Here is a 15716-nt window from a genome sequence, read left to right as displayed (position 1 = left end):
CACCCCCCCCCACAATAATACGACAAAAAGAAAATAACAAATATTAAAAACGAACACTTCGTCAAACATAATGAAAAACACATACTAACGAACACAATCGATCAGAGACTCTTTGACACGTAACAGTGAATCTTAAGGACTTAACTAATTTAAGTTACTATCTTGTGGCTTTACAACTTTTTCTTTAACCCTGGCCGTTTATTACTTTATAATTACACTTAAACAGAAAATTAGAAGTAGCGAGATAGAGACAAGGGAGGAGGAGAAGGAGTCGTCTAGGAAAATAGAGGTCGTGTACAGGCTATGAACAAGTCGTGTCCTCTGTAAAACTTAGAGTCCTAGAATTAGTGTACTGACGGGAAGAGGGGAAACGAAAAATTTATGTTGTGGTGTGCTCGTAAACAATATATAGAGGGGGGTTTTATGTTCATTTATGAATCATAACACATTGAACACTAATAGAAGAGTAATAACGCTATTTCGCGTAATGTAAAAAATATAGTTATCTGTTGTATTAGCTCTCTCTGCTTATTAGTAGTATGTCTTTCTCCGTCCTTATCTAATAGGTTGACGACAGTCAGGTGAATACGAGAGGAGAGTGTGTAGTGATACGGCACGTAGTAATAGAGACGGGGTTGAAACTGGAGGACGGGCAGCTCGAACGGGGTATTTCCGACGCACGCACACACACACACACACACAACACACACACACACACAACACCACACGCACACACCACACCACACACCGACGACAGACCGTCTGCGTACTAACCCGCTCACTATGAATGCACGGATCTGGCATAGGGCGGTCACATTCAGGACACACCTTGGATCCTGGCAACGTGTTCCTCTCTTGGAACAGCGAGCATATGTTTTGCAGAGAATAAAAGAGTCAGACTGTTTCATGTTGCACAAAGGAATTTTGCACGTCAGATACATCACGTGTCGTACCCTCTTCATCTCTGTCAGGATTCTGGCAGCAGCTTCTGACATTTTTTTTTAAACTAGGTAGAACCCAGACATCACAATAATCTAACTGACTGGTGATATTCGTTTTTTTTCTAGGTCAGCTGCAGATAAAAGGTCTGTTTTGGTCACCGTTTATGACTGCTCCCAGATTCCTGTCCAAAGCAACACCCTGTCTACATAGTACATCTATTTTATCGCCCATCTCACATGGGTCTAACGGAACAGCTTTTATTTGAATCAATAAAGTTCTGGCGCTGCTTCTCCTCCACAAGGATACACCTGCTATTGATAAGTGTCAGGATCATTAATAATTGATATGGTGTTTCATTTCAAGTAGTTGAAAAGGAATGCTGCTGCAACTCAAAACAAGTGTGGCCCTTTCTGCAAACTAAACAGAGTTTGGTGCCTTCCAGATAAAACAATTAAATTCAATAAAGGATTCAAGGACTTTAATGACAATTCGATACGATTTATATATGATGCTATTGGATGTGATTTCTAAACGAAACAATACGATCCGATTAAATTCGGTAATATACTATTTGAAAAACAACATGGTATGATACGATATCATACGAAACGATATGATTTGATACGATACAATTCAATATAATGCGATACGATACAATATTCGATAATTATATTCGATATTAATTAATACGATACAATTTGATTGGATTTGGTACAATTCGATCTGATATGTTTCCATATGGTGCAATAGGATACACGATACCATACCATACAATTCAATATGATTTAATACGATATGATACGATTCCATAGGATACATTTCAACAACACAATGCTATACAGTACCATGCCAAATGATTTGATACAATTTGATACGATTCAATAAGATTCGCTACGATACAATAATACTTTATTCTCAAATCAAGTCTGAACTGTTTCTGCATCAGAGCAGCTCCATTTGCAACATTAACAAGAACACATATTTAAAACAATCAAAAATGGAAACAGACATTTAAGAAGCTATTACAATCACTGAAGACTGTAATAATATGTCTGTCTCTGTTTTAGAGTAGTTGTTGGGTAATGAAAATGTGAATCAAAGCTTAGGAGATGCTGATGAACGGGTATGGATAGACAGAGCTCATCACACTGAAGACAGGTTGAGACGTATCACGTAACACTGTGCGTGTTTATGGAGTTACAGAAGAGTCGGAGAGTTTAACACGCTTTGTTTGCTTCTTCTTGGCTGGCTTGCCTCAGTGTGGATTAAAACAGTGAGTCTGTTTACGTCTGTACCTGACTGTGCGTGTGTGTGTGCACGCGCGCGGCATCTGCACACACTTAAACACCTGCATGGATGGGATAGTCACTCTTGTGCATGGTAATACAAATTATACTTGGCAGTTATGAAGAATAAATCACATAAATCTGTCAGAACACACACACACACACACACACACACACACACACACACACACACACACACACACACACACACCTGGCGCTGGATTGTGAAAGTGATAAGAAAAAAATTGCAGGTGGGAGTAAAGCAGAGACAAATGATGGATGACAAATAGAAAGGCATCCATTTGAAACAAGGAAGTACTTAACGGCAAATTAGTTGGGTACTCATGTGGTTTTATGGCCATTTCTGGTTTCCACTGGCAACCGCAGAAAACAATACACAAATCTATACTGTGTGTGTGTGTGTGTGATATCAAGTCTACCTTCAAAGCCAGCATGTGAGGTATTAGCACATATCCAGCGGCAGGTTCACATTACTATCTTATGATTTATTTCATAAAACGGGTTCTCGTGACAGGCCACACACACACACACACACACACACACACACACACATGAAATCTGACCCCTATGTAGCTGTAATGGTCGCTTCTCTGGGGCTCATGACAACAAGATAAACAGAAAAACAACAACACGCACATGCACATACACATGCACTTACACACACGCACGCATGCAGAATGACAAAGTTTACTTGGCAATCTACAAAAACATACAGTAGCATAGCAACGCCTCCATACAAATGAAAAAGAGATATGTTTTCTGAATTTGAATTAACTTTGACACGCTGGAAGACAAATGCTCTCTCATGAGGTTCTTCAGTAAGCCGAAATATGATATGACTGGTTGTGCTTGTTTTGATGATCACAATCATTGTTATGGCATCCCTGACATGGTTACCAGATCATTTGAAAAGAAAATATATACAGACAGGTGTCACCCCACACACTCACACAAAACATTTGCTGTAAAGGATTATGGTTAATTTGCAAGCATTGACTGATTTAATTAAACTGCTTAAAGTTTTCAACAGAACATTTAAACAGTCTTTAACCAGAATGCGTTTTCAGCTTTGTAATTTTAGAAACATTTGAAAGCTGTTCCTACACTGCGTACGAGCGTGTGTGTGTTTGTTGGTGTTCTGTTTGTGGTCAAAGTAAAATGTCTTTTAACTTTGAATGTCCTGCCATTGTGTTGATCAAAACAGTCTTTTAAGTCACACGCATGCGCACACAGTGGGTGAGCAGATGACACTTTGATATTGGAAAGCTTTTATGTCACTTCTAATGATGTCAGGAAATGCCAGCACAAACACACACTCACACAACTATGCGACCACATTCACACCGACATGCACTCATTAGATATCACTTAATTGATCTGTGTCAAATTGACCAATGCCAAAAGGCCGGGGAGCGTAAATGCATGTTCCTGTTCCGATGTGTGGATGCTCTTGTTGAAAGTCTGTAGTGGCTGAAAAAGGAATAAAACCCAATATGTGTTGGCTGTGTTTGTTTCTGAAGATTCCTAGAAATGTAACTATCCACAGAAACAACTGCTGGGAAGATATCTGTCCAAAAGGATGTATCCATATAAAAGAGCAGTAGTACATAGTTGCAAACACATTCATTTATTGTATATATTCTATATTGTGGTCATAAAGGAATCCCTAGTTCTCCCCTTCCAGGGTATTAAGTAGAGTCCTGACATAGGGGGCATCGGTTCGGTGCTTTTTGCAGATGATGTGGTGCTGATACTGGCGTTGGTCTGTGTGAAGGGTTGGGATCAGCACCTCTGAATCTGAGGTCATGGTTCTCAGCAGGAAACCGATGGACTGTCCACTACGATCTGGGAATGCGTCTTCACCCCAAGTGTAGGAGCTCAAGTACCTCGGGGCCTTATCCTTGAGTGAGGGGACAATGGAGCGTGAGATGGGCCGGATAATTGGAGCAACAGGAGCTTTACTGCACTGTTGTGATGAAGAAAAAGCTGATCTAGAACGCAAAGTTCTCGATTCACTTGATGACTTTCGTTCCTACTCTCACCTATGGTCATGAAGGATGGGTCATGATCAAAAGATCGAGGATACAAGCGGCTGAAATGGTTTTCCAGTGGCTGGCATCTCCATTAGGGATAAGGCATGTACCTCCAGTCATCCGTGAGGGACTCTGAGCCGCTGCTGCTTTGAGTAGAAAGGAGCTAGTTGAGGTGATTCGAGCACCTAGCATACCTAGCATACCTAGGGCAGACCCAGGACCAGCCGGAGGGATTTTATCTCCATGCTGGCCTGGGAGAGCCTTGGAATCCTCCAGTCAGAGCCGTTTCATGAGGGCAGGGAAAGGGAAGTTTGGGCCCTCAGCTGGAACTGCTTCCTCTGTAACCCTGACTCCAGATATACGGTTGACAATGGATAGATGGATCGACAGACGGACAAACGTATCTCCCTCTCCGTAACAAACAAAACAGCACGTGATTTTATGCTCACTTCACTCAAGTGTCATTGGCCCAAAACACCTTTATACAGGCAACCAAACAAGACCACAAATAACAACAGTAAGATAGTGACCACATTACATGGTACTTGTTAGATGCTTCTTTGATACTACTGAAGATAAGGGAGCAAAATGTTTTCGTCCACATTGATTCTCACACAGTAAACTATAAAGCAATGAACCATCACGAACAATTAGAGCCAGTAAAGCAAATAAGCGCCTTTAAGCAACTATTTAGTTGATTTACATAATCAGATACGAAAGGGAAGGATGTCCTAACGTTAGGAGCCACCAATATTACAATTAGAATCACCCCTTTAGTTCTCGCCTATAGCAATAACTTAGGTAAAAAAAGACATGATGTAACAGAACATTTTGTACACAGTTTGTGGCTGGAAATAAGCCTGCTAGCTTTGCAGCGTTGACCTTCAGTCCAAATCTCTGAAAATATGAAAAAGAATGAAAGTCTCTGACACACACACATCCCAGAAGAGAAAACATTTGACTCGGTAGGTCACGATAACACTGGCAGATCAGTGTGTGCAGGACTATGTGTGCGTGTGTGACATGTCCTTATGAGGCAGTTGATTTGGGCTGCTGGTAGGGGGTACTCTAATCTGGCACGCACTTGCTGGCACTACCTAGTTATTTCACTGACAGCCACTGCCCTGGGAACAGGAGCTCACACACACACACAATACACACATACAATACACACACAGATTCATATACGAAATTCATTTCACACACACGTTCACACACACACACACACACACACACATCCGTCTGGAGGCAATGTTCTTTCTGATCTCGCTTTGGGAATGGTGGGGACAGATGGGTGAACAGTGGGAGTCTGGGCTGCTATCACTCAAAAAAGCAAAGGCACACACATGCGCACACACACACACACACACACACGCACAAAAACACAAACAGGATCACAGGCTCATCCCGACTGGGTCAGAAAGTGGCAAACATGCAAGCAGACGCTCACGGAAACTCACTCCGTCTCACACACACACCCGACACACACACCAGATACATATATCAGCAAAGCCACACACATCAGAATGCTTACGCAGCGTCCACACGGCGGCGTGCGTTGAAGCTTGCCGGTGAGCTTGTCTGAAACTCGACCAACAACCAATCAGTGATCACATGAATCTCCCGCCCCGGACAAACAAGCACGCAGTTTGATTGGCTAGAGCTTGTACTGGCACATGATTTGATTGGCTGACGCTTCCGCCGAAGCTTCAAAAGTTGAACTTAGCGGAAAGGACAATCTCTTCTCTGCTGAAGAAATATGATGATTTCAACATCAATCAAATTAAGAGCCAAATCGTTTGTTTATCTTTATGTAGCTGTGTAATAAGCGGGATAATGGGCTGTGTGTTGGGCCTGAGTGGCTGTGTAATAAGCGGGATAATGGGCTGTGTGTTGGGCCTGAGTGGCGCAGTGGGCTGTGTGTTTGATCATCAGATCAAGGGGGCGCTGGGAAACTCCAGTTCGAAACCCGCTTCCGCCGCCACTGCGTCAGGCCGTTGTGTCCTTGGGCAAGGCACTTCACCCGAATTTGCTCCTGTGGGTATTGTCCACAGTACATGTATGATATTAATGTGTACTTGTAAAGCGCCTTGATGACTTTGAGGTGTGAAGATGGACGGTGTGGCGCAGTGGGCTGTGCAAGGGGGCGAAACCCGCCACTGCGTCTGTAAAGCCGTTGTGTCCTTGGGCAAGACACTTCACCTGAATTTGCTCCTGTGGGTATTGTCCACAGTACATGACCGTTACATGTATGTCTGATATGTATCTGATATGTATTTGTAATGTGTATCTGTAAAGCGCTTTGGGTCATGGAAAAAGCGCTATAATAAATATAAGGAATTATTATTATTATAATGTGCAGCAAGGCGGACATTCAGGATCCGGACGATTAGCGGATGGATCTTGAATCACCCTAAAGCTTCAAATTACCCCTTACTTGAAGGCAAGGCAAGGCAATTTTATTTATATAGCACTTTTCAGCACGTGGCGATTCAAAGTGCTTTACAGATTAAAAGCAAAAGACATTTAAGAACAAATACAGCATAAATACATTATTAAAAAGGTATTTAAAAACAGGCATAAAAAGCAAAGATAATGAAATAAAATAAATAAATAAACACAGCAGGTACAGAATACATGACTGAAAAAGGCATACTGTAGTGTGAGTATATGGGCAGCTCTTAAAAGCAGCGGCAAATAGGTGCGTTTTTAATCTGGATTTAAAAATAGGAAGTGTTTCAACGGACGTGCACGATTTGGGCAGTTTGTTCCAGTTTGTTCCAGTGTTGAACACTTCACAATAGCCATGAACAGGGAAATCAGAAGTTTACTGGCAGGTGGAAACCCTGAGGTAAGGACTGATTGTACCGTGCCACTTATAAAACCAGTACTGGACAGTTTGTACTTTTACCTCTCAATGAAAGCTAAATGATTGGTCCTTCCATTGTTATACAAACAGTGGTGTTGTTGTGAGAGAAAATGGCTGTTATTCTTAGCTGATTTCTTCATCGCACAGGGCCTCTGAATGACTTTCCCCCACATTTCTCGGCCAGTCAGCACAAAAAAAAACGATCCCTGCTTTTCATTGAAATTGTACCCTCCCTCTTGCTTTAACGTTGTTGGTCGTGATTATTACCTGTCTGGTTTTAGACTCTATTTGTCTGCTACTTACTGCTCATTATAATATCTCTTTGTCTCGCTGTCAGTGTTTATTTGTGGTGTTTTAGGAAAGATTGGGATGAGTTCTCAGTGTCCAGGTAACACAATCTCACTGTTTATGAGTTTAGTTTGATTGCTGGAGTCTGTCGGTCAATGTTTTCCTGCTGGAATCAATCAGGCTAAAATACAAAGCACAGTAACGGCACTTGAGGTATTTGCGGGTGGCAGTGTTTACAGATCAAAATGAAAGTTTACAGCCCAATCGCATCTTATATAATATAATAAAAAACAGTCCAAATGTGTTACCTTGCCAGACATTCCAATACAATGATTACATGAAACACTTCATATCTGCATCAAGTGACCAACGATTAGATTCAATGAAACCCAGAAAGAGTGCAGTCAAACAACCAACTTCACAAATGGCCCCTTCAGTGTCAATGATGACGTCAAGCTAAGTAGGTGTTCCATTATTCCTGATGATAATAGAGTTGTTCAGTCATGACGTGTTTTTGTTGGCCGACCTGGAAGTTAGCGTCACAAGGGTTCCCTTGACAAGAAGCAAAGCAAACCAATCGGTAACACTGGCAAGAAGTTAAGAACATACCATAAACCTTAACTTCTTCATGTCTGTAGATTTCCTTTAATTTCAAACCTTTATTTATCCAGATTGGTCCCATTGAGAGCATAGATCTCTTTTTCAAGGAAGACCTGCAGCAATTAGGTTCCACATAAAACAACATAAAACCATAGAGGATATCCTACAACATATTTACAAGCTATATTTACAAACACCCATAGTTTCAAAGAGCATTTCTCTTAGACTTGCTTTAAAAACATTCAGAGGAATACAATTTCAATTTTTGCTGTAGACTGTTCCAAGCAAGTGGCGCTGCGATCATAAAAGCTGTGTTACCTAAGACAGTCCTTGCTCTTGGCACATCTAACAATACTACATCATGCGATCTCAGACAATAGCTGCTTGCAACTCTCTGTGTTATCAGAGAGCAGATATAATACGGGAGTTTACCCAACAAAGCTTTATAAATAAACGTGTACCAATGGCTGAGCCTCCGTACAGTAAGTGATGGCAAACCTGCCTTGGCATACAGGGTACAGTGATGTGTGAGTGCAGATCATTTTGGTGATAAAACTATAGCTGACACTGTGACCACATTAGCATTCTGTAGAAGTAAGCACATTTCGGGGCTCATGAATNGACGAGAGGAATCGTCGCTAGACAATCGTTGTTAAATTGTTTGAGATTTTACAAGGTTATACTGGTTAGTCTTATCTCATAAGTTTATTTGACCACAAGTGTTAAATCCAACTCAGACCGAAAGCCATCTATCTTTTTTATAAAAAGGCAGGCGAAGTTCGTGTGATGAGTTCACGGTAGCTAGGCAGTGAATTTTCTATGACTGTCGATATTCTAACTATATAGGTTTAGAGTCTTTGATGTTATTAGAACTAAGTTTTGTCGTGGTGTCCAATCTCCCGTTAATATTACAAAAACATAAAAGGCCATTTGACAGGGAAACTCATTTAATAAATCGAGTTTTATTAGGGCAGTTGGAAAGAGGGAGTAGTGCATACCTTCCGGTCGAAAAGTGGCCAAGTGATACATCGGACGTAATTTGCTTTCTCCAGCTGTACTCTCTGAGGAGTGGTACGGCGGGCGACGAGCAGTTTGGGGGCGTGGCAGAGACGGTGGCAGCCAATTTCGAGGTTTCAATTACTCTCCTCTTTCCAATCGTTCCTCCTTATAGGTGGTAACTGTTGGGAGACGTGAGTAAATACAGGGAGGTAGACAGAGGAGATAAAATGAGAAAAAAAATAAAAAAGAAGGGTCCGTTGTCCCGAACTCTAGGTTGTCCAAAATATACAGAGGACGAGATGGAAAGGTGGAGAGAAAGAGAAAAAAAGGGAGTGATGAGAGAACGGGGTCAGTCAGTCCTTTTACTCAACAACACACGTCAAGACAGAGCACACGTAGGTTTCTCTCTTTGTGATGTAAATGTATGTAACGTAAATCGATGCGAAAATAGGTTTTCACTAATGTCATTCATGGTAAGCTAAGTTCTTCTATGGGGTATTGAACTTCTTTTGTCTTAGTATATTCATGTAGTCCAAATCTATTCGTCAGGAAATAATCATCATATTCACGAGACAATCGTTAAGAAACAAGCATTGAGATAGCGAGCTATCACCTCAGCTTTCTCTACCAACCTCTGTCTACCTATCTGTCTGACATGTCTCTCTCTCTTCTCTAATGTAGGTCGAGATACTTATTTTCACAAGTGGAACACGAAGCGACGATATTCGGTTGGGTCAAGAGTGGCGTAAAGCACAATATCAATGGCTGTAAATTAGATAACTAAGCACAAGTGGTTGTACCTAAAAGGGGAAAAAAGCACAGTGTGTCTTGCTAAAATTTTGCGTTACATAAAGATAACCATCGAGACAAAGCACGGACGTTGTGCGAAAAACAGGCAGGCCCAGAAACCTTCTGAAGTAAACAATAAGAATAGCTTATTGTGTTGACAATAATGAGTGGTTATTGTGTGTAATAGGAACAAAAATAAATGAACAAAGTAAGGTAGTAGAGACCGAAAAAACGCAGGCAAGTCCTTGACTTAAAGTTTTATTTTATTGTCCCTTTGTCTGCATCCCGGATATTCCCTGTAAAAGGAGGATCAAGGGACTTAGTGCAATCAAATCAATCCGCAGCAAGAAGTACGGTTAATTCAACTTCTGCTGGGAACAGCAGAAGAAGACAAACAGGAAGTGAACAGGAACAAGGTATGGGCTCTGGCAGTAATTAAAGAATGAGGCTGCATCTCACTTTGGTTCAATGAAATCCTTGCGTCCCTCATTAGCGTCGTTTCCCTGCGTTTAGTCCCTCCCACCAGGGAAGCATGGAGAGACGCAAAGAAACCACGAGAAACAGGGAAATTAGTTTTAAGAGCAATGGGACGTCCTTTTCTCCGGAGCGTTACGTGAAGCTGTCCGTGCACAGCTGTTCGTCTGACAGGAGCCAGCTCCGTCCCCGTTATTTTCACAAACACCTCCGCCTCTGTTAGTACACATTTACTGACACACACATTTGTATCATCTGTTGTAGACCCAAATACATTAAATCAAATAAGAACTCATTCTCAAAAAAGATAAACGCCATTCTTAAAATGTATAAACGAACAATAGTTTGATTAATATTGGTTAGAGTGCACAATAGAAATAAAATAATTGAGAGAAGAAAAAGAGATATGTTATCTATCAAAACCTAGTTAGATTAACATTCATTGGATTGCACACTTTGTTTGTTGGTTTGGATATGTAGCAAATTAACATTTTTACTGCACTTAATGACTGACTGAATGGAAATGATAATAAATGAAAATGTAAAACGAAAAAAACGATCATGAAAATGTTTCCAATAAATGAATAAAATAATTTTTGACCACTTTGTTGTTCAGATATATCACATATTTGTAACTAAATGATACATTAATTGAAACAAAACACCTTATAAACTGAAGAGTGAGTCCCGTGAGTTTCATGTGTTTTCTTCACTCCGCTTTTAAATTGCTCTCATGTCAAGAAGCAACAGATCAGTGCATGCGCTGCATCGTCCAATCAGTGAGCGATACACAGTAAGGGGGCGGGGCGAGTGTCTGAGGATTACACCGGAGGATGGTCTGGTAGTTCCTCGATTATCGCTCCTCCGTTATCGCTCCTCGATCCTCAGTCCTCCGGCACCAATAAGGCCACTGGGACGTTACTCAAGATGGCGCAGACAAATCAACTTTGTTGACCGAGGAGCGAGGAGCGAGGAAATGAAAAATAACCGAAGTGAGACGAAGCCCGGGTAATGGAAAAAAATGTCATTCAAAAGCCTTTGACAAGATTGCAAGGTGTAATAAGTACCATGATGTATTAAAGTGATTTGATCCTAATATGGTTACGTTAACTCAATTTGAAAGGGGGAGACTACATTGATAAAGTCTTGTTGGGAGTATTGAGAACCTCATAGACACAGCCACTAAACATATTATTAATGTAAATAATATATATGTTTGTTTTTGGTTTTGTATGTTTTTTGGTTTATCTACATATACATTTGAACATTCTTCGGGCGGTTAAAGTCAAAGTTAACTTTAGCTTTATTTAAGTAGAAAAAGAAACCAGAAGAAAAGGCTGTGTTTGTTTGTGATATTGTAAAAGTTTCTGGTAAAATGTGTTCCCTGACAGTTTAAGAAAATGAAGGCAGTAAATACAAAATAAGAAGCCAACACAGAATAAAAAAAGGGATCTCGGAGAAAGCTCCCCCTAGACCCACCAGTAGTAAATTATCCGTGTTGTCCCCCATCTTTTTCGTTTTCCACCAAGCAGCCAGCATTCCTCTGGGTTTAAAACTCATTTTCATCTCTCTTGTAAGCTCTGCGTTTTTACATATTTGTTCTAAATCCTATTATGAGGGCTTTGTGATATGAATAACGCTTGCAAATTGGAAAGTATCTCGAGGCAAAAAGTTGGACACAGAGGTAATCTTCACAATCTAATCTCCCGAAGCACAGGAACACTTTCTGATGAAGTTTATAGGAAAACATGAACCAGTTTTTAGAAAAAAGAAAATCTCAATGAAATAAGGAGCATACAAATGACCACACACATGCACAGGCCCGGGGAGCATCGGATAACATTTACATTATTACATAATCAGGATATAAAAAAGGTAAATGTATTTCCTTACAGTTACATAAAAGTCCTATCGTGCTTTTTGTGGTTTTCCCTTCCCTGTAGTGTGTTATATAGGTTTGTGTGCATGTAAATGCTCTGCAAAGGCTAACATCCCTCCCTTTATATGTGTCACACTCCTAGGCTCATGTCACGTTGGTAGTTTTGTATGTTTAGGTTATGTCACGTTCTATGTCTAGGTTTGGGTGTTTTGCTGTTTTCCCTGTCATGTTTTCCACCTGTTTATTGTCTGGTCCTTTTCCCTGTGTTTTTCTCCTGTCGTTAGTTTCCCTGGTGTGTCTAATTGTCTGATTATGTTCACCTGTGGCCCCTGTGTTTCCTCCTCCCTCCTCACCTGTGTCTTGTTGTGTGATTAGTCTTTTGTGTATTTACAGTAAGTTCTGGTTTTTCTGTCTGTCTTTGTCGGTTCGTCTTTTGCCTTGACTAGTTCTGAGGTGAGTGTTCTGTTTTGTCTTTGCTTATATCATAGCCTTGAAATAAAGGAGTTTTTTCAGTTTATATCTGCATTTGGGTCCTGCTTCCTTCACAATCCGTAACAATATGCATTTCTATTGTATTCAATTTGGTATTAATCTCAAGGTAAGGTGATCCAAAAGTACCATAAAGTAATCAGGATACATTACTTTTATATCGTGGTACTTAAATAGGATAACAAATATTTTACAGTAAACTATTAAATGTAACGAAGCTTGCCGGCGGGCGTGTCTGAAACTCGACCAACAACCAATCACATGAATTCCCCGCCCCGGACACACAAGCACACGGTTTGATTGGCTAGAGATTGTACTGGCATATGATTTGATTGGCTGACGCTTCCGCCGAAGCGTAAAAAGTTGAACATTGTTCAACTTTTGAAGCGAGCAAAGCGAAGCAACGCTCCCACAATGCAGTTCTGCAAAGCGTGACGTCACCCCATTCAAAGTGAATGGGCAGAAGCGTTGAAGCTTCAAGGCACGCCGCCGTGTGGACGGGCCGTAACAGATTATATTTTTAAAGTAACCCTCCCAACCCTGGACATGCTTAGAAGCCTTCCCCTCTCTATCCTACCTGTTTGTTCTGAATCATGCCGAGTCATTTGGGATGTGTGCGGCGGGTCACAGTGTGTGTGTTCTTGCGTGTCTGAGTGACCAGAATTCATGTCCAAACCCTGAGGCTGAAACCCATCCGGATCACAGAGCCGCTCTGATCCCGGCTCAGCGCTGTGGTTGTGGTTCACCTGAGGGGATATGAAAACAGATGGAGGCATGCAGGAGAAGGAGGGATGGAACGAAGAGGGGGAAAAAAAAGGGAATAAGTGAAGGGAGTGAGGTGGAAAAACAGATCACAGGAGGATTAGAGTGAGATGGAGAGATGATATAAAAAGAGATTATGGAGGACAGGTAGGAGGGGTGTAAAACAGAGAGGACAGGGGAATTAGGAATTAATAGTTTGGTCTTCACTTTCCTAACACAATCAGTCCAAAGGACAAACAGGAACTCAATATCAATTTAACTTTTATTAAGACAGGTAAGAGTGTTAAAATGTGTGTTTTTCCATTTTCTACTGCATATTAATAAGGAGGTGTCTTTCACTGGAGATATTTCCTCTCTCTCCCTGTTTCCTTTGTTTCCACTTGATGAATTGATTTTTAATTAACCCCTGGAGCCGCTGAGAGCATCTCACAGCGGCGTGGTGGGTTAGTTTTTCCTTCCAAGTGTCCTCCTGTGAGACTGGGGAGGGGGGGGGGGAGTAAAAGGAGGAAGCTCTGTTTAGTTAAGATTAGATCTGATGCTTTAGCATGCTAGCCGGAGCATTCAGGAGACCATGCAGATGGGCCGGGAGAAAATAGAAAGCGAGGCATGTGGGAATAATGTCGCTGAGAAAAGAGGAAGGAGCGAGGATGTGGAATGACAAGAAGAGAGAAAGAAAGAAAAAGGAGAGGCATTGCCAATGACATGGCAAGAGACACAACACAATGGGAGTGTGTGGCGGGGGGAAATGGAGTTGTGTTTGTGCAATGTCTAACAAAAAGGATGCAGCTGAAAAAATAGACCAAAGGAAAGAAAGTATGCATATAGGACAATAGAGGAGCAGTGACCGGGTCCAAAAGGAAACGCTAAAGAAAATGACTATCTAATCATTTTATGAGCAGTTTGATTCAGGTCCAGAGGCCACAGATAACCACCATCTTCACAATCACGAACCTCATTTGCTCCATCTTTTTAACAAAGCACTACCCCCCCTTTATTTTGTCTCCTTCCCCTGTCACAGTATAAAGGATTCATACCATTAAATAGCTGATAGGTCATTTGGGACCATTCAGGCGGTGTCTTTTGAATCCACTCTCTTTTCTTCCCTCAATGGGGTGCACCTTTAACACCACTGCCTGGCGTGTCTCTGAGCTACAGATGAATAATGTAAAGTAATTAGCGTGATACAAATGTTATCTAATAGATCAGGTCAGCTACAATAAGACACTCTGACTGTATGCTCCTGAGTGATTATGTCCGGCAAAATGATTCTCTAAAACTTCTAAAAACTTGCCAATTTATCAAATGTATTACCCGGCTGGAAAGACAAACTTTAACATTAAAAAATATATATTGAAATAACTATTAAAACCTTTTGGGGTTATTCATTCGTTAGCAATTCGATATTTTTCCCTCACTGTAATAACAATTATAATTAGTATCAAGTCAAGGAGTTTGCGTGCCCTTATTTAATTTAAGTCATTCTATTTGTATGCAATAAAACGTTGCGTATCTAAAAACAAATGTGTGTTCGTGATATGAATCAAGAACAAGTTGCTGTGAGTGAAAAATATCTTATTAAAAATGATGAAGGGGTGTCATTATTAATGTCATGCTTTCTTATATTTCCCCTTGGTACTATTTTCTTTTTGCATGTTCATTGAAAGAGGTCCTCTTATGCTGTTTGGGGTGTTCCCTTTCTTCTAGTGTGACACATTGGTTTCTGTGCATGTAAATGGTCTGCAGAGGTTAAAATCCCTTTGTTCCTGTCACGATTATCATGTTATGTCACGGTTGTAGTTTTGTATGTCTGGTTATGGGTGTTTTTCTCATTGTATATTGTCTGGTCATTCTTCCTGTGTTCAGTGTTGATTCGTCTTTTGTTGGTGACTGAGTTCACCGGTGAGTGTTCTGTTTTGTCCGAGTTATTTTCATTATCCTTGAAATAAAGGTTAATCAGAGTTATCTGCATTTGGGTCCTGCTTCCTTCACTCAACCGTAACAGTTCCATCCAGAGGCCCTTTCTCTCCTTCCATGTAAACCAACCCAGTCTCACGGCATTTCGTGTTATAGTCAGGAAATTAATTTAATCTATTGATTCGTGTTCACCAACACGATTTTCGCATTTTTTTCGTGTCACACAGAACGATTTTAAAAGCAATGTATTTCTATTGATAGTGTGTTTCGTGCTTGCACCACGTGTTTTTGTCCGGTCGGGTCTTGGAAGACCGGAAGCTGTGTGGCTCATAAAAACATGTTCTTACTCAATATCTCACCCTAAGCCTAAC

General features: G+C 40.9%; 1 protein-coding gene across 1 annotated transcript in view; it reads right to left on the bottom strand.

Annotated features, from left to right (window-relative positions):
- The window catches only part of LOC104959420 (uncharacterized), a 23187-nt gene extending 9597 nt beyond the window's left edge, over positions 1 to 13590 (bottom strand). Inside the window, exon 1 of the mRNA XM_010787311.1 lies at positions 13247 to 13590. Coding sequence (XP_010785613.1) covers positions 13247 to 13445 — 199 coding nt within the window. The 5' untranslated portion in view covers positions 13446 to 13590. The remainder of the gene's footprint in view (positions 1 to 13246) is intronic.
- Between the last annotated feature and the right edge of the window lie 2126 nt (positions 13591 to 15716).

Source organism: Notothenia coriiceps, unplaced genomic scaffold (genome assembly GCF_000735185.1).
Source record: "Notothenia coriiceps isolate Sejong01 unplaced genomic scaffold, NC01 NC01_scaffold00030216, whole genome shotgun sequence".
NCBI classification, from domain to species: domain Eukaryota; kingdom Metazoa; phylum Chordata; class Actinopteri; order Perciformes; family Nototheniidae; genus Notothenia; species Notothenia coriiceps.
This window is presented reverse-complemented; position numbering and strand designations above follow the sequence as displayed.